Source organism: Antennarius striatus, chromosome 1 (assembly GCF_040054535.1).
Source record: "Antennarius striatus isolate MH-2024 chromosome 1, ASM4005453v1, whole genome shotgun sequence".
In the NCBI taxonomy this organism is placed as follows: domain Eukaryota; kingdom Metazoa; phylum Chordata; class Actinopteri; order Lophiiformes; family Antennariidae; genus Antennarius; species Antennarius striatus.
The window spans coordinates 11,158,444-11,179,078 of NC_090776.1; the positions used below are offsets into that span (position 1 = coordinate 11,158,444).

Consider the following 20,635-nt stretch of genomic DNA (forward strand, 5'->3'; position numbering starts at 1 on the left):
CACAAATGGGTTTCAGGGTTAGTTTTTCTAACCCAGAGTAAGTTGACCTGCAGTTTAACAGACACGACAACTCGAAAAAAAGCCATCATCAATGGAGCCCAGAGTCGACGATTCACCATGACGACGGACGAGATGCGCTCCGCAGTGCTTTACAGCAGTCGGAGTACAGATTTTAATTTATGAATATGAACACCTTGAGGACATTTTCAGAAGAAAGAGAACAGTGTTGCAGCTGCAAAGAAGAGCGACATGTCGTGGGAGTGAATTGCTGCTCAAGTCGATGCGTAAGTTTAAATGTAGTCCGTTGCACTCACGGCAAAAATACAGAAGTAAACGGCTTCAATAATAGTTTATTAATTTATTTTATTTAGGTGAGATCCAGTGGGGGGAGAAGCGCACGTCAGCAGCTGAAAATTAAGTATAAAAACATTGTTCACACAGGTCAGACGTCATCATCTCGTTAGGGATTGTGTTTGATATTGTACAGTAAGTATTAAGTGGCCGTTTGACTATTCAATTGTTTTATCGCCAACATACCGCTCTTTTCACGCACATTAATGCGCTCTCATCTACTGTATATCAGGTTCTGTTCAATAAGGAAATATATTTAAACGTTTTATTGTTGTGTAGATAAAACAGTAAATCAACATATTCACGTTACAAAAACAGTTGATAAGGATATTCACACCATTGCGTACCCCTTATATTATCTAAGAACTGAAATCAAGAGCTGACATGTAGCTCGTTTGATACTGTCATAGCCAAAACTGCTTTAGTTCTTACATCAGTGGCTGTGGCATTGTACTGCTTATAACCACTTTAAGGTATTCTAAGTTTTATTTTATGTCTGTTTTAGTCAAATGATACTCACAGGAGTTAATAATCAATGAAAACAAAAAGAATTTAACAAGAATTAGAAGAAAACATATGTTACTGATTGTTCTCTTCCCATTGCTTCACATTCTGGTGGAATACAGAGTGTGACATTTATCCTTTACTGAAATATTAAGAAATTCTCATCCTTTTTTAACAGATCATGAATGGACAGTAGCAGAAGGGTCCCAACTGCAGACTATCACAGTGAAATAGACACTCAGTGACCACCAGCGGTTCATTCTGTGGAGTGCATATGCAACTACATGTATGATTTAATGTCCTACTCATGTATTCCCATCAATCTGCTGAAGAAGTTTATAGAATTTACTTTCTAAAAAAGTACAGAAAATAGAAATGGTTTACTAGGACCTCCAGATTAGGAGGACAGATCTGGACATAGAAATACTGGAGCACAAGTTAGAGGTGGGTGATGGTCACAGGTGACTCATGTTAACTATTAGAATGTTAAGTATTGTAACGATACAAAAATTACTTTGTATTTTTCAGAAATAAAAATGCCCACAGGAAATGTGTATTGTATGTTTTTATTGCCCGCTGTGATGGTGGTGATGGTGACTCTGAAATGATTCTGGCACATGGAGTCACTGCTCTGCCGTCCTGGACAGCAGGAATCATCCTGAGGTGTCGCAGGCTCCCTCCTGTAATGTATATTGGATTCATTAGACTGGATTACATAATGAAGACAAGTGAATTATTGTGCAAATCTTTAGGTTACTGACCACAATACAGTCCGCTGCTCAGGTAAGACCATATATCCAAAATGTCCACATCAGAAATGTAGTCTGCAGCATCACATGATCTGGACAGATGTTTATCTATATTGCAGTCTTGAACATGTTGAAACAATGTTCAGTCTACAAGTACCTTGATGGGGATCAAGGATCAAGATCATCTGTGCAGCCAATTATATTGGGAAATCCTAAAAGATATTGAAGTTAATAATCCAATTTTGAGGGTGGAGCACAATGTCATTAAGACAATATCATTTGCAATTAATTTATCAGATTTCTACATTATTCACCTGCAATCCTTTGGAACTCCTCCTGGTTCTGTTTGGTTTATCTCCAGGGAAATAGAAAAATTGGGGTAAAAGTTTCAAGGCGAGGCACACTGAGCATCTCCCACATTGTATAGAAAAAATACCGTTTGCATAAATAAAATAAAAAACTGACCGGACCACTATCTACACACAGCACTGCTGCAGATGTGAAGATGGATCAGTTTGTGGATGTGTGTGATGGATGGACGTGAATCAATCGGTACCGATCATAAAGACAACTGGCCGGGCTATGACTGGACATCTGAACGCGATACAAAAAAAAATTAGAATCTCTGTAAATTAATGCGGAAACTCCATCAAGGGGCTCCTCGTCAAACGGACATGCCATGTTCACCTCTGAAATACGGAGTTATGTATAGAAACCTTACTTCGGTAAGACTCTCTGTCTGACAGAACCAGGAAATGAAGCCGCCCGAGCGGCGGTGAAAGGGGGCGGAGTCAGAAGAGACCCTGGGTTTGTGGAATAAAACCTGCTCCCGACCAGGTTATGTTCAGAGAATCTGTTACTGCGGTAACAAACCCAGAGGTTCATGAAACAGGTCAGGGTTACTGCTTGAACCCTGGGTTAACTTACCTCCCTTTGTGAAAATGAAAGTCCTGGTTTTCCCTGATTTCACTGTGAACTCACCCTGGTTTTCCACTAAACCTGCTTTTTGAACGGCCCCACATCACGAAGAGGGGCTAACGAACCCTGAGTACAACCTGTGGTTCTGGGTTGCTTTACCCTGAACTTGGAAACGCAGGGTTTTCAGTTTCACAAACGCTTCTCGGGGTTAGTTTATGTAACCCAGGGTAAGTGACCCGCACTTTAACAGGCACGACACCACTTTAAAAAGCCATCATCGATGGAGCCCAGATTCGACGAGTCACCATGACGACGGATGAGACGCGCTCCGCAGCACTTTATAGCAGTTGGAGTACAGATTTTAATTTATGAATATGAACACCTTGAGGACATTTTCACGGTAGAATTATGGAGGTAAACTGCTTGAATAATAGTTTATAAAATTATTTTATTAGATGCAATCCAGCGGGGGAGAAGCGCACATGTCAACAGCTGAGAACGAAGTTTAAAAACATTGTTCACACAGGTCAGACTTCTGCATCATCTTGTTCGGGATCCTCCTCTTCCTCATTATAACGTAATGACATTGTACAGTAAATAATAAGTGGACGTTCGGCTTTTCAGTTCTTTTATTGCCAACAGAATGCTCTTGTCACACACATAAATGTGCTCTCATCTTTAGGCATTCCATGTTTAATTCTCTGTGTCTTTTAGTCAAATTATACATAATTGATAAAAAGAAAAAGAAAGTAACAGGAAATAGAAGAAAAGAAAGGTGGTCAAATATTTTCTGTTGCCGATTGTTCCTATTGCTTAACATTCTTGTGCAATACAGAGTGACATTTAGCCTCCACTGAAAGATCAACACTTTCTCATCTTTTTTTAACAGAGCAAGCTGGACAGTCCGTCACATTCAATAAACAGATAGATGCTCAGTGAACACCAGCGGTTCATTCAGTGGAATTCATATGCAACTGTATGTTTTGATGTCCTCCTCATGTATTTCCAGCTATTTGTTAAAGTTTATCGAATTCACTTTCTATGAAATACAGACATCAGATAAAAAATGGTTTATTTGGACCTCCAGATTAAGAGGGCAGATTTGAACATACAAATTGTGGAGCACAAGTTAGAGGTGGGTGTTGTTCTCAAGTGAATCATGTTGAATATTAGAATGTTCACCACTGAAACGATCTAAGAAATGACTTTGTATTTGTAAGTAATAAAGATGACCAAATTAAATGTATATTGTATGTTTTTATTGCCCGCTGTGGTGATGGTGAGTTACACAGACTGAAATGATTCTGGCAGATGGATTCTGGCTCTCAGTCTGACAGAACCAGGAAATCAAGCCGCGTGAGTGGCGGTGAAAGGGGGCGGAGTCAAAAGAAACTCTGGGTTTGTGGAATAAAACCTGCTTCCAACCAGGTTATGTTCAGAGAGTCTTACTGCGGTAACAAACCCAGAGGTTCACTTTACCTCGCTATGTGAAACAGGCCAGGGTTACAGCTGTAACCCTGGGTTAAGTTACCTCCCTTTGTGAAACCGAAAACCCTGGTTTTCCCTGATTTCAGGGTTAACTTACCCAGAGTTTCCACTGAACCTGCTTTGTGAGGCTAGCTTCAGAGTCTGTTACTATGGTAACAAGACTAGAGGTTTACTTTACCTCGCCTCGTGACACAGGCTAGGTTTACTCCTGACTCTGGATTAACTTACCTCCCTTTGTGAAACTGAAAGCCCTGGTTTTCCCTGATTTCAGGGTTAACTTACCCAGGTTTTCCACTAAACCGGCTTTGTGACACGGGCCCCTTGTCAGCACAGCCTTTATTATTATTGTTATTGTTGTTTATGTTTTGAAGGTTAATGTGGAGTTTCCCCATTAATAATTAGGACTAAATGCAAACAAAGCTTCAATGGGGGACTCATAGTCGAATGTGGCACTATATTTGTGTTTGTGTTGTGACTCTTGGCTTCACTATCTGCCTTCATGTTTGGCTGACTGTGAAATCTTGAAACTAGTTTTCTCCATGATTTCTTTGTTATGGTTAATATCTGAAGAATAGTTCATAAATGACTGTAACATGGCAGCTTACAAACTTCAGTACCAGAGACTTTAGAAGCGACACTTCCTGTCTCACCCAACATTGCTGTCATTGTCCTGGGAGTGGACACAGGAAGTGGAATTCTCCATGGCGACAACAGAGGGGTGGTGTTGTTGTTTGCTGTTTTCATCAAACCACAATGGAGTCTCTTTTTGAAAATTTTTAATGGCCGTTAGCTGCCTGTAATCATCATACCCATCAATCACATGAGAGAATTTCACTACCAGCTAGGTCAACACAATAAATGATTGACACCTTATAATTTGTCATCTCGTCATTTTCTAGCTTTTTGACTTAACCTTGTCCTTTGCAATTGCCGTTTTTTTTTTTTCTCACTAGACTTCATTGAGCTTGGATGGATTAGCTTTCTTTGGTTGTTAGCATTGATAACATACTGAGTCAGTGAAATGAGCTAACGAAGGATAGGAGCCACAGTACAGAAACAGCAGAGACTAATATCAGCATACACAGTAGCATGCTGTGTATTTTCTTACTGTGTTGTCCTTGGAACGTCTGCTGTCGTCTGTATTAATTTCCTTCCTCTGTTTTCCCCTCCCCTCTCTACAGTCCACTTCAGGCAATAACAATAACATGTCTCACACAGCAAAGTTAATTTAGCACAAACATACGCTGCTGCTCCCCCAGTGTCATATTTTTGTGTCGGTTGTGTCACCTGTTAGTGTTCAGCTAGTGAAATGTGCAGGGATTTGGTGCAAGCGTTCAGCTACCCTCTGCTGTCCCGCAGCCCTTCTGTAATGGATGTCACTCCAGCACGGACTTGTTCCAGGCCGGCTCAGGCCTCACAACTGCTCTAGGAACACCTTTTTTTAACCTAAAAACCAGAAAGACAAGTAACTTATAGAAATGTAAATATTTTATCTGTATGTATATTTATATTTCACAAGCAAAATGTTTTTTTTACTTTTTTGTCTCATGTTTGAGTTGTAGTCCATCACCTCACTAAGTTCTTCAAGTAGATTTTCAGTTAACTAGTAGTAGAGTTTTAACCCCTTTGATGCAAATCCTGTACATGTCAGATTTGCGCAAATCATTACCTACTGATTGCCTCTCATTTTAGAAATCTTTACTCATTTCTCGTAAATAAGGCTTTTATGGTTAATAGAATGAACACAGAATGTGTAGAAACTATGGTTTGCAATATTTCCCCTGTTAATGTAAAGTACTTTTACAACGGCTTCAACAATTATCCATCTATACTGTATATCTGCATGTCGGGCTATTGTGAGGAACTTGTTGACCTACTGAATATCATTGTGGACAATGGGAAGAAGGCAGAGCACCTGAAGGGAACATCATGAAACTTCAGGGAACGCAGCAAGATCTTGCCAAAAAAAAGAAATCCAGACGCTTCTCAATATGAGGTGATTTAATGCTCATAGCAGCAACATGCCACCACAACCAGTTATTTTTACATGTCAAGGGCGTTAAGCAATGAGCTTAACTTCCTTGACATGTTTTTCAAAACATTGCAAGGTGAGACTTTGTAAAAGTTTGCTGTTGATTATGCAGTACTGTTCTTAATAATGAAACTGGATAGAAGAGTGGCCAATGTCCCAAAGAAGGAAGGTATTTATTTTTCAACAGCTCTAAGGGCGATCTTGTTTGAAGGTATATGTTCTACTGAGAACTCTTCTACTTTTGATTGTGTTATATTTACTATGGTTACCGTTGATGATAGAATGAAATGGTGGAAAGAACCTTATTGGTATCACTCTGTCTCTCCTTGTCCCTGTTCTTCTTTGGTTTATTGCTGTTTTTGTGAAATTTTTGCCAGTAGGAGCTAAACACTTCATCAAGCAAACTTGAATGGTTCTGTGACAACAAAAGGGAGGTGATTGGTTTTAAAAGTTAGTCAATATAAAAGAAAAAAAAATCACTAAACTGGATCATTGTGGTAGACCTGAAATGTGAAATTTGTGGTAGACCTGAAGTTGCGTCTGGTGTTTGTTTCCTGAAGTTAACCGTCTGTTGGGCAAATCGTTGAATTGTGATAGTAAGGAGTTCCAGTAGAGATGGACAGGTTGGTATTCCTCTCATTCCTTTCATTTGCTCACACTTTCCCACAGCTCAGATTTCATGAAACCGACATCTTCTTCTCTCTCTGGCAGGTTCTGTCTTTTTGTCTCCTTCATTTTCTTAATTAACTGCATCTTTTCTTTGAGTGTCTATTACCCGTCAGTTCAGTGTCTTTTCACATCCCTGTCCCATCTCCACTCCCTTGACGTGACTTCCTAGCATGACTTCTCTGAGACTTGGAGGAGACGGGAGAGACTTGATAGTCGTGTGACTGAGTGCTTCACATTGCAGGAAGTAAAACGTAAGTGTTTCACTGCAGACCCTGACATCATGTCACTGTCAGCATGGAAGACAAGTAGGTCTTCCTCAAGGCCCTTGACTTAAATCTGAAAATACTGCTCACATCCACACCCTGGAATACACCTTCCTGTCCAATTAGTCATCAGAGTGGTAATTCTAGATTAACGACATAGAAAGTATTTGTTACATTTGTTTCACTTTTTATGCTTATTGTTTTATCTTATTTAACATGAACTTTTGTTGTTTTTAGATTTTGTTCAAGAAACTCAATAGGTCCTAACTATTGACCTCAAACCGTCCTCCGCCATCAAACACTTGAGACCTCCTCATGACAGGTTTTGCCTTTAGGATATAGGTGTGCTCATAGTATCCAAAAATACATTCCCATTATCAGATTGTTTCATTTTAGTGTTCTTCAGTAGCTTGATGAGGTGACTGTCAACATCCAATGAGTTTTTTATAAGAAAACAAAACAAAAATTGTGACATGTCACATTTATCTTTGTACCCAGCATAGGACACGTAACTAGATATGTGTTTTGTTTCTGGATGTCCTGAACAAATGTCTGGTGTTTTACTTTTTTTTCCTCAAATACTGATGTTTTCATTCCGGTTAAAAACTATTATGTTTTAAGTTTGAATTCTTGATATGGTGGCCGAAGAACCTCTGTATTCATGAGGCTGTTAGAAAATCTGATGGTGCTGTATTAATTCATGACAAATAATTTGCTACCCTTAGATTTTTATTTTCTTCTGCTCAATATATATACTGGACAGGACATTTCTGGGTGTCGAGACTCAGTTTCTCGATCCAGTACACCCAAATAATTTTTCATAAAAACTCACAATGTGTAAATTTTCTGAATCTTGGAAACCTGCTATGTAAACAGATACTTGTGCTGCAACATCAAAAGCAAAGAAAAGTACAATCAATAAAGAAAAGGTCTGAATTCATCCAACATTCATTCATTCATTAAAATATGTCCAGATTTTCTCTAGCACTGATTCTCATTATTGGCTCAGGTGGTAGCTGTGGTGGTAATTATCAGGTTGAGTTTGTTAATACTGATGGTTTTTGTTCATGTCCTCAAAACGATGATATGATCTATTGTGAATGTTGAAAAGCACACGTTAACAAATCGACTGTTGCTGTCATTCCAAAAATAGTGTGAGACGAAGAAACTAATCAACAGTCAGTGTGCTTGGAAATCATAAAGCTGCTTTGATTCCACTGATATAAGTAGATTTTGTTTGAGTGTGCTGTAAAGTGGTGACGTGACCAGATGTAGGAGCCAAAACTCATTCATTTGAGGGACTGATTGATGTTTATTGATGTTTAGGTTTCTGTTCGACTGATTGAATGAACAGCTATTACTGTACTTTAGAAAGTTTAATACTGAATCCAACAGACAGGAACGTTGTTGTTCTTAGTTTGATGAGGTCAAGGCTGCTCTGAGCTGCAGCTTCGCCTTCAGGCTGAAGGGAAACTATTTCTGTGATGCTGCAGAGGCAGCGTTGTGTTACTCTTTGATACGTTTGGGGGCACAGAGGGGTGACCTGTAATTATGTGTGTGTGTGCGTGTGCGTGTGTGTGTGTGTGTGTGTGTGTGTGTGTGTGTGTGTGTGTCTAACATGCTGGCACTTGTATGGTAGGTTCATCCCCACGTCAATCAGCTGACCCCTCTGTGTCTCTCCTACTAAAGGTGGGGGCTTCTTCTCCTGAAGTCCTGATACATTTAATGTTAGCTGCTAACAGCCGATATGCTGTCAGTTTGAATTGTTTTGCATTACTTAAATTCCTTAAAGGTTGGGACATGCTTAAGTCATGAGCATATTGTACTATATAACTTTATTAGGAAGTGTTGAAAAACCTGGCATTCATTCAAGATGGTAGAACACAGTAGCCATCTTTATTGTCATGTCCATCCTAAACATGCTCACTACAACATGTTGTAAAAGGATCGATGGCGGTCAGTGAGGAAATCAGATGTCCGTGGAACATCTCAGATTGAAACATTAGAATTCAGTCAGTTAATGAAGCACCACAACATCCCTGAAACCTTTAAAACGCCTGCCGTCAACATTCATATATTCAAAACTCCATGCTGGCACTGAACCCTGAAATACAGCAGGTGTTGAATTGCTTTCTCCCTAACACTTCCAGAATATCTACCATGTGACAAAACAAAGCACATTCTTCAGAGGGCTCAATGCTCACAAGCAGCTTATGGCAATCCCTGTTCTTTAGTTAGCTTTACAGCTGTGTTCTATGGGTGACATGACTGAAGGCAGTTTCCTACAGGTGAGTCTGGCCTATTTCTGAAGGTAGCAGTCTCACACTGACAACAGAGAAATGACTGTCATATACCTGTAGCGTTATGGTCAGTGTTTTTTTTTATCCTGTAACTTTTGCTATTATTAGCAGCTTCTTCTGTGTCACATTTCACACAGGGTGCCTTCAGTAAATAAAATTGTATCCTGCTATAATCACACCCTGCTATTACAGAGTATTGCAAAAGACCTTTCTGGTAAAAACAAAAATAACACAAAACTGACTCATTATGATGCTGATGGTGATGATTATTACTTATTATGTTATTATTATTATTATTATTATTATTATTATTATTATTATTATTATTATTAATAGTAATAATAATAATAATAATAATAAACATTAATTTGTATCAATACGGACAAGCAAGTCTTAACATTACAAGCAGTAAAACTGCTACCAGGTGAAGGAGAGAGAGAATTAACACACACACATGCACAGGTAGAGCAGCGGGCAGCTCCTGCTTGGTGTACCCCAATGAGCAGCGTGTAGGGGTAGCGATTCCTTGCTCAAGGGCACCTCAACAGTGCTCCGGAGGTGAACTGGCACCTCTTTCCTGCCAGCTCACACTCCAAATATTTTGGTCCACATGGGCCTTGAACCAGCCTCCCTCCAGCACCTAGTCCAAGACCTAGTGGACTGAGCTACTGTCATGTGGACTAATAGGAAGATTTCTGTTAAATATCTAAATGTTTGGGGTGAAGTCAATTATCCATCAACACTGTGTGGAAACGTCAGGTTTCTCAGGGTGAGCACAGTGTTGAGTCATTCCTGTCAGATCACGAAAAGTTGTCACTGTCAGCGCTGAGCAACACCTGATTCAATCCAGCGACCTTCAGATAATCAACATAAATACTACATTTGACACCACGAGGCTGTCAGCTTTCACCAATGAACCCACAAAAATTTTACCATCTGGTACCCACTCAAACTGCTTGGTGCAAAGTACTCAAAACGACGGCAATTCAAAGGTGTAATAGACGCCAGCACAACATTCTGAGCCTTTGCTGCACAATCTGAGCCCTGGCTGCAGTGACACACACCCACTCTCACACATGGCTTTTCATAAAGATGACTTCACATCGCAGAAAGCCGACCAAACTTGATCCTTCACTCTTGTACAACAATGGCAGTCATTGAGGAGTCTGACTCACGAGGTTAATCTCTCCACGAGTTCCTGTCAGAGGGATCCTCCACAGACATCTCTCAATGTTCATATCACAAATGAAGCGCAGCCTCACTTTCTTTTCATTATAAGAAGTAGACATACTTTGACATTTTGATTAATTCAGGTTTCATTTTGAGCCTTTGAGCCAGCTTCACTCTGACCTGAGTTTAACTCTCTCGAAGCAAGAATGCGTGTGATATTTGTTTTTCATTTTCAGAACGTGCTTTGTGTAAGTTTCAGCTTTACAGCTTGTTCATATCAGATCTCTCCCCATCCGGGAAAAGTCCGTCAAACAGATTCCAGGTCAGATAACTCCAGTGAGATTCCTAATCTCAGTCCGTTCAGGTGATGTAACTGGATCTGTCACTGGTTCAGTTGTTAAAGACGAGAGGAGGCCCAGCTTGAGTCACCTCCTCTTCTTGCACTGACCTGAGCTTATCTCCATTAAACCTTTAAAGTGCAGGAGCACATCAACAGGGGTTAGGAGAAATGATTCACGCCTCAAACATTTGTCTTGTTATAACATTTTTGCCTTCTGTAATTTTTTTAATTTATTTTTGCTCTGGCACCTTTTAAGGCTACATGTTTGCTACCTTGATAAGTCATGAGTTCACAATGTGAGTGATGCCATCAATGCAGGGTGTGTGTGTGTGTGTGTGTGTGTGTGTGTGTGTGTGTGTGTGTGTGTGTGTGTGTGTGTGTGTGTGTGTGTGTGTGTGTGTGTGTGTGTGTGGTCCTTGTATACTACATTCAGGTGAAAAAAAACAGCAACAATTGCAAAAGTATTTTTAATGTTATATCTGGATTTTTGTTGGCAGCTTTTTTCTTTTGGCAGCCCAGAACACAGTGTGCTGATGAAGAATACAAAGAATGATAAGTGTGTGTGTTATCTATAAAGATATTTAATCCGTTGACACAAGAGTAGCCTTTATTAGAACATTTTTGTACAGACTGTGGAAAACTTATTGTGTGTGGTTAGTTTCAGCAGTTGAACCGTCGTTTGTCCTGAGAACCATCTAGAAGCCTGAGAGTAAAACGAGTTGCTGCTCGAAATTGTTACTACCTTTGAAATAACAATATAAAAACATTTGCCATAGAAACATTTTGAAAGTTTTCATTATGGATTTGTTTTCAAATCTCAATTTTCTTCTCACTCATCAGTAATGTGTTTGACATTGAATGAAGCAAAAGACTTAAATTTTGCATCTCCAGTTTCAGTTCATCTTCCTCTAGTGACACCTTCATTCATCCAGTCTGTATTAAATGTCTCTAAATCTATCAGGAGCAGAAGGGGAGTTGTTACTGGGAGATGTTTATTTGCTGACTGGTTTCCTGCAATGGTAAGCAGTGCAGCGGCCTGCACAGCCCCATGGTGTCCCACACTGACACAACCCTAAATCCCACTCCCTATCCTTTAAGCAGGGAGCTGACCATCTGTTCCAGGCGCTGCCACACAGAGTCCAATCTCTCAGACAAGGAAACACACTAACATTCACCACAGTAAACACCTGCCGTTCGATTTGAGCACTATGGGGGTTTCAAACAGAATCCTGTGGAGGTTAAAAATATGATGCTTGTTTTTGACTTTGTCATGTAGGTGTGTGTCTGTGTTTGGATAAAGCAGAGGTCCTGTGTGTGTTTGCTGAGGCGACACATGGCAGGAGAGATTGGCCATGGGGCGACAGGAAATTACCAGGAGTTCAGCATTGTGTGATTGCCCCGCTGGAGTGCTTTTATTTGTGATCCACTCTGCGCTCCAGCTTTATGTGTCCCTGTTCCATTTCCTGTTTTTACAGGATTTCTTCTGTGGTTCTGCAGCTCATTCGGTTTGGAAGTTGAGAACTCAGATCCATTTTTTCTGATTTTTAGGATCAGGTTAAATTACAGGGACTTAGAATGATACATATAGAGTGCTTGTTTTAATATAAGGAGATGCAGCAGAAGAGAATTTTAACAGATTTGAAAAGACAAGTGAATTCACCAGAAACACTTAAGTAATTGAGTTATTTTCTTTGTCTTTGTCAAAACTGATTTCCTCATAGGTTCATACTCCCATCATTTAAAAATGAACATTATTGATCATAAATAGACATAAGAGGTAATGAGTTACGTCTGCGGGGTGGTTGGGCTCAGCATCAGCTATGAGATGAGGAGCACAGAGTACAGCTATTACTCCTTCATGATGAAAGGAGTCAGTGTAGGAGGTCCAGGTCACGTCTGTTTGAAGGTTTTTTGGCCATCTTCAACTGGGATAGAACCAAGACTCCTCCTGAGGTTCACACACACAGGAAAACATATGAAACAAGAAGCATTGTACGTTTAAAAAGTCTCAATGACACATTGACGATGGGTGGAAAGAAAATAATCATGAAATGAAAGCATCAGTAACACATCAAAGCACATCCCATAATGGTTGATCCAGCTGGTCAAACACTAGACCGGAATGAAATTTGGGTCAGACAACAAATAGGGATTCATCTGTGATTCTATTTAACTGATTTGAATGTGCCTGTTGTGTTACCGCCTCTAGCATTTAAAGTGCCAAAGATAACCCTGATTGTTCTCCTCTGAAGGGAATACGGGCCTTCAGTTGATGAAGTGAACAGCAAACGCAGTGTAATGGTAGATCTCTGCATTGCACAGAGTCAACTGGACTTTAAGCAGAAGCTTGAATATATTTTCCATCCGGGAAGCTTCTTCACTTCTGAACTAAAGAAGCAAACACAGTTCACACTGGTGTCCAGTTAGTTTAGCGGACGTGATCTGCTTGCAGTCTGTTGATCATACATTCTTTGCAAATTGTATTATTGTGGTGATGGCTGCTGGAAAAATGTCCTATTGTAGAACCCATTCTGGTGTGTGTGTGTGTGTGTGTGTGTGTGTGTGTGTGTGTGTGTGTGTGTGTGTGTGTGTGTGTGTGTGTGTGTGTGTGTGTGTGTGTGTGTGTGTGTGTGTGTGTGTGTGTGTGTGCGTATTACCATTGACCCACCACAGAACCCATGTGAGGTTCACTTAATCAAGTGTTTGTGCTGAACTGTGTAAAGCTCATTGATAGAGCTGGAGTCACAGAGGAGCAGCTCAGTCATCAATCCCCTCTTTCTTCCATAATGTGTAACCCCCCCCCCCCTCAAGATGTCCCCTCGCTGTGGATTAATGAGGGAATTTGTCAAAAGCCTGATTGTGTGTTTAGTGAAGAAGATGGCAGCTGTGGATCTTGGCGTGTGTCTGTGTGTTAATATTAATCCCGTAGATCCTGATGACTTCTCCTTTATGGGGATGCAGGAAAATCATTTTGGCCTTCAGTAGATTACATAACAGCACATGATGTCTGTGTCATAATCTCACAAATGGCGTAATCTGGATTGCAGAGGGCTGTGACGGGTTTAGATTCACTAGGTAGTTTAAGTCTGTTTCTGTTACAGTTTCAGTAATCCAGTACCATATATTTCTAATTCTTTGTTGTTCTTTTTTTTAAATGTATAATTATATTATGTGGAGCATTTTTCCTGAAACAAGGCACATTTGTAATGTTTAACCAGTTGTAAAGGAACTGACCGAACTTCCTCTACTTTTGCTTTGCAGAGGTGATGTCTTGAATTGGTGGTGTCTCCAGCCCACCAAAGGACGTGTCAGTGCCAGGCTGCTGCTGATGGGAACTCCTGCTCCGCCATGAGTCACCGTGATGGCGTTGGTGGCATGGGAACCCTGGGCCGGCGGCAGCGCTTCGAGAACTCCGAGTTCACTGTGCGCATCTACCCAGGCAGCTTGGCTGAGGGCACCATCTACTGCCCCATCAGTGCTCGCAAAACCACCACAGCCGCCGAGGCCATCGAACGCGTCATTGAACGCTTGCAGCTGGACCGCACCAAATGCTATGTCCTGGCTGAGGTGAAGGAGTTTGGTGGGGAAGAATGGATTCTGAACCCTTGCGACTGTCCCGTTCAGAGGATGATGCTCTGGCCCCGGGTGGCATTGGAGCATCGTTCGCTGTCCGGTGGTGAGGATTACCGTTTCCTCTTAAGGCAGAAGAACCTGGATGGTTCGATCCACTATGGCGGCAGCCTCCAGATGTGGCTGCAGGTAACGGAGGAGCGCAGGCGCATGATAGAACGTGGACTTCTGCCACAGCCTGATTCTCAGGGCGACCATGCGGATTTATGCCACCTGCCGGAGCTGAACGAGCGCTCGCTGCTGGACAACCTGCGCTCACGTTTCCGCCAGGAAAAGATCTACACCTACGTTGGTAGCATCCTCATTGTCATTAACCCCTTCAAATTCCTGCCCATCTACAACCCCAAGTATGTGAAGATGTATGATAATCATACGCTGGGAGATTTGGAGCCACATATTTATGCTGTGGCGGATGTGGCTTACCATGCCATGCTGCAAAGAGAGAGTAATCAGTGTATTGTTATATCTGGGGAGAGTGGCTCTGGGAAGACACAAAGCACAAACTTTCTTATTCATCACCTGACGGCGCTCAGCCAGAAAGGTTTCGCCAGCGGAGTGGAGCAGATTATCCTGGGGGCGGGTCCTGTACTAGAGGTAAGCAAAAATGTTTAATTCTTAGTTGTGAAATTGTTTGAAAATGTGTTCAGACAGACATGCTTTAACAACTTCCTGTTTGTGTTTGTCCCTGCTGAAATACTCAAGACAACTCGCAGTGAATGAGATTCTCATGTTAGATTTCTAACGTTAGTTGCACAACTGTTCTGAGCCCAGGCTTGTTCTGGTTTGGTAGAGTCGTCTGCTCCCATCCAGAGTTTTATTATTCGCCCCACAGAGCATCTCTCTGTCTGCAGCCAGTGGCCGTTCGGTGGTGACAGTCATTGGTTCGTGTTTGTATGATAGTGACCATTTGCTTCCCGTACAATGGAAAGAGCAATAAATAGCCATCCAGTGATTATGAAGGAAACTGGTTGTTTTCAGAACATTGAAGTCATGCCACTCATCATGCCTGTTACTGCATTCCCCTGAACAGTCTGTGACACACACGCACGCACGCACGCACGCACGCACGCACACACACACACACACACACACACACACACACACACACACACACACTCAGACACACACAAAGATATACACAATTTAAGGCAATGTTGACTCCTTATTGTCCATAGTGTTGTATTTTTAGTTAAGTTGCTTAATATCTCAGCTGTTTGTTTGAGTCACTCACAAAGAACAGGGCAGTCCCTTCAGAAATGCATACATTTCTTTTTGGTATTTCATCACTTGTGTATACTCAGCCTTGACTGTGAAAAATGTGTTCAATGTCCTCCCCACAAATAATTCATGGTGTGTTCTAAACTACTGTACCGGAGGTGTCAGTTTTTAATTATGTATTCCAGTCAGAGCTCCATCATTCTTTTCAGATCCACCCTTGTGACACAATCATAAAATATTTCATATGTTCTTGGAACCAGTGTCAAAAGTTGAAATTGCCAACTTAGAAGTCAAGTTCAAAGGTAATCAGTGAGACAATGATCTTCACAACCAGTAGCTGCACACAGGTTTATTGTCCTCGGTTCAGCAAACACAGCTTTCAGGAATGCCATTCATCGGTTTGTCTACAGAGTTAATGGATAGCAGAGTGGGTTCATTCTGGACGCAGTAACACGAGTGAGTCGTTTGGAGTGCAAAGGAGCAGCATTTAATTGTTGACACAGGAAGATTGCATATCTGTTAGCTGGGGATTGATGCCTGTGATGACCTGTGTTGTAGAGCTACTGCAGAGGGAGACAAGAGAGGAGTGGAGGAGGAAGAGGAGTCATTACCTCATAGGATTACTCCATCTTTATTTCATGTTCAGCTGTCAGTCCAGGGAAACGTCTGGTTGTATTTCAACACAGGATTTTGTTGCTGACAAGAAGTGTAGTTAGGAAAAGGGGAAGGTCTGCTTGACTCGAGTTAATGTTCTCTTCATTAAAGTGTGAAGGGCGATGAATTTAACCTGGACCATTTAACATGGGCTGTTCAACTCCGGGAGGGTCATTCCTTGTCTTCCCAAGTTGCTTGTGTGGGATACGTTATGAAACCTTTAATCCATTCCATCAATCTCCAGAAGTTCCTGAGGAAAAGAAGAAAACCACCAGTAGTGACGTGTAGCTTTTCTGGAAGAACTGTGATGCTAATAATCGTACCAACGGTAGTCCAGATTCTAAGGGTAGGCTTTCACAGTCAAGCGGACGTGTTACGATAATCAGACTGTCATGGACTATTGCTTACAGGTTCAGTTACATAATACAAAAACAGCCCTAGTCAGCTGTTCACATTCTGGTCACACTTTCCTTCGGTCATCTTCTTGAAGACGAGACGACTGTAATCGTCTCACCTTCAGCCACATATCTGCTTTGCCGATGGAGGCAGGCAATTAGGAAAGACCAAGTCCCTTAAATTGCATGCTTTTGGAGGTGGGAGGAAGGTGGAGAACTAGGAAAAAAAACCCCATACACTCAGGGAGAACATACCAACCCTAGACACAAAGGAATCGAACCTGGAACCACTGTGCCACCCTTATTTTGACAGATCTGTTGAAGTACTCTAACCATAGGAGTACAGGATGGGATGCATACTGACACATTAGTTGGATGCTTTCTTGGAAGATGTCTGAAGGATAGGTCATCTTCAGAGGAACATGTAATTAGTTTAAGGACTACCCCGACTCATCTGTAAATATTATCTCAGTAGATTTGTCTGGTTGCTTCCCTGGCTTCCTTAAAATGGTTATTTAATTTTATTTAGAAACTGAAAGGCAACTCATCTCAGACTTTTGGGTGCTGTTTCTGACTTTTTAAGCTAATAAAACAACTTTGACTGTTCACCCTCAGGTCAAAAAGTACAATACCAGAACAGAACAGTTGTTATCTGCCGGCTGTCAGGTGTAGGGTGAAATTCACCCAGAAAACTAAACTGTATGGACATTTTCTTTTTTAAAACTCCTAATAGTGGATATCACTTACAAGAAGTCTGTTTGGAGACCAGCCAACAGCTGCAGCTATGCATTGAGGTCTTGACAACCCCTGTCACTAAAGTGTTCCAATTAATAAAACTCAGCTCAAGGGAGATGAAAACATAAACCATGAGCACATTTTGCGCTGGTCAGATAACCAGAGGAAGTTACAGTCAAGCATGGCTAATCTTAATTTAGGGAAATCACAGATGTGGCAGGCTTCATTTTAAGGGTTCAGGTTGGAAGGGGAGCTTTACTTCTGTCTGCGTTTGGACTTCAAATGAACCTGAATGAAGGAAAGTAGGAGACGTGAAATATGACAAATGTTCTGTTGATTCTGTTGATGCTCTTATCTGCTCTCTGTAATGCCTCACCGTGTTTACCTTCTTGTGCCAGATACGACAGAAATTGACATTACGCCACAAATTCCTCTCGCTACATACTTTGTGTTATCTTCTGTTGCCTCCAGGCCAACATGGGACATGGTATGTAGGAAGGTTTGACCTATTCTCATGAATGCAGTGACATTCATAGAAAATGTAAACCACTATTCAGCACTGCTTTTAATTTAAAGCACTCTAGTTGCTAGCATGTGCATTCTAACAAGACAGACTGTCATTAGCCGAATTAGCTATGAAGGAAAGCCTTTAGGTATGATTCTCCATCTGACCTCCATTTGTTTGATCTCATCAATAATGATAGGTTTCTGCAGCCAACTGTCTTTGTGAGTCTTTGTGAGATGTCAGTAGCATGAGCCTTCTTTGTGATGCATGTGGTCACATGACCGTTGGATTAAACACAAATCAATGACACGTCTATATTATACATGGTTTGGAGATGGATCCTAAGTGGTTTTTATTTATTTTCTCATCTGTGCCTTTCTTGTACTAACTAGTCATTATGTGCTGTTTAACTCCCACTTAGGTGTTCAAATCCAGATGTTAGCCTGTCAAGTCTTGCGTTTTTCAGATGTACATGACAGCTGTAGAATGAACGTTCTAAATAGGTATGATAATGAAACATCTGCTTAAATACAATATCACTGGGGTATCCTGGTAGCCTAAAGGTTAGCATAACTGCTAATGACCCCTTACACTCTCATCTCAAACTCACGTCTCTGATGCATCTGGTCCAGAAAGAATCCTTCAACCCAATTCACTCTAGAATATTTATAAAATGTCACAAGTGAGGATTAGGGCTGTATGGGAAAAGTATTTGATTAACGTGATATTCAGGTGATTTTATAGCACCAGTAAGGCACCTGTGCATCACAATGTGAGCAGAAACTAGCATGTTGTTTGCTATTTGTCTTGACACTGATGAAAGCAGAGACCACACACAGGAAGCATGGTCATTTGTTTTTACATGTGTGCAAAATGACATGTTCAGATGAGCTCAGCTGCTTTTTGTTGTCCCCTGGGGTGGAGAGGGAGAGTATGGGAATACGTCACCCCCCTCTCTCTGACAGGGCATCTTAGGGATCTGCTTTCTGTGGGCAGCCGGGTGTCACTGGGTATAAAGGACCACAGCTGATGGGCCCCGCCCCTCAGGCCACCCTGATCCGCTACCGTCAAGAGACGGGAAAGTGCTCCCTTTAAAGACTGTACAATCGTATGTTTACAGCAGGTACCGTTTAACATGTTATGTCACGATTGGCCAATATTACCCACAAATCCACACAACTAAAATGAAACTATATAGAGTGGTGGGTAAGTTATTTAAGAAGGTTTATTCATAGAAAACATTCTACATTCATGTATTGCAACAGTGCTTTGCCAAATATAAATATCACAAATTTTTCACCTATTAATTTTGTGATTGAACAGATGAGACTGAGGTGAGTCTCAAACATCTTGTCATTTCACACTAAGGCTAACTTTGTCAGATGCTGCACTTTGTCTTAGTGGGACAAAATGATTGAGGTTAGTTATGTTTGCTGATGAGGTAGACCAAGCATGAAGTTGATTTTTCCAAAATGAACTTGTGATAATACTGAGTAAAGCTCAATGTTTAATAAACAAGTATGTTTTTTTGGCGTCTTTCAACCTCATTACGTTTCTGTTATGGCTTCAACAAGTCGTCACCCCTTGGGAATCTGTTTTTGCTGAAAAAGCTTTGAGGGAACCCATTCGTACGCCAGCTCAAACATGTGACCAGCAAATGTTCAGCTGAAACAAAAACAGCTTAACGAGGCGTGTAGCAATTTCCAAACCAATAAGTCTCTGAGAGGCTGACGACGGGGCCTTCCTTTGTCAGATGTGCTTCCAGGCAAAAATCACCACAATACAAAAAAAATATGTTTAATCCTTTATTAACGACAAAAGAATAATCAACTTATAAAAACTGTTCACAAACTCATATAAGTGATCACAAAGTCGTAGCAATAAAATCGTTGCGTCATGTGTTGCGTTTTGCATGTTGCAGTGGTCAACAAAAATACGGCAACCCCGCTCACCCTCTCTCCTCCACACAGGTGAGAAGGTGCCCCATTTAACCTATACTAATGTTCACGGCCACATCTATTTGACCTAGTTATTCCGTCAATGAAATAACAGTGTCTACATACCTCCATTGAGAAGACTGTGAGACCTTGAGAATTTCTGAAACTCGGTTGGCAACGAAGACTTTGAACCTGGAAGTCTCATTCTTGATGTATTTTAACAAAACACAGAATTGTGAAGTACCATGTGCAACTCCTCCACAAGACATCCATGCGGCTTGCCATAGTGGCAGCAATGAGCTCCATATGAGGGATGGTAACCGACTTACCATCTTCACTTGCCATCTTCACTTGCATCACAGAAATGGTGCAGCTTTGCCGTAGTTGTTTCTCCAAAGTCTGGTGGTTTCAGGCATCTCATGATGTTAAAATTCTCTAGATGGCACAGTTCCTGCAACCAAGTTATCCATCCATTAGCAACCGATTCAGGTACGATGTCATCCCAGCCAAGTGATTTCCTGCACAGGTCCCTTAAGATTTTCTTGGCAGGCAACACAACAGGGCTCAGGATTCCAAGGGGTTCGAAGATGGAGCTGACAGTTGAGAGAATTTCTCTCCTGGTGAGTGGTCTGTCCTTAATGATGATCTTGAACTTAAAGCCGTCAGACTGAATGCACCATTCCACACCAAACACTCTCTCCAACGGTAACTGATCCTGATCCAGGTCCAATCCTTTCATGTCCTTGGCTCTGTGACTTTCAGGTATTACAGCCATAA

General features: G+C 41.3%; 1 protein-coding gene across 11 annotated transcripts in view; it reads left to right on the forward strand.

Moving 5' to 3' along the window:
* The window catches only part of myo9aa (myosin IXAa), a 107,948-nt gene that overhangs the window by 10,318 nt on the left and 76,995 nt on the right, over nt 1-20,635 (forward strand). For all 11 annotated transcript variants that reach the window (XM_068332966.1, XM_068332208.1, XM_068334543.1 and 8 more), the window contains exon 2: nt 14,046-15,008. In XM_068332966.1, the coding sequence (XP_068189067.1) occupies nt 14,133-15,008 (876 nt within the window). In that variant the 5' untranslated portion in view covers nt 14,046-14,132. The remainder of the gene's footprint in view (nt 1-14,045; nt 15,009-20,635) is intronic.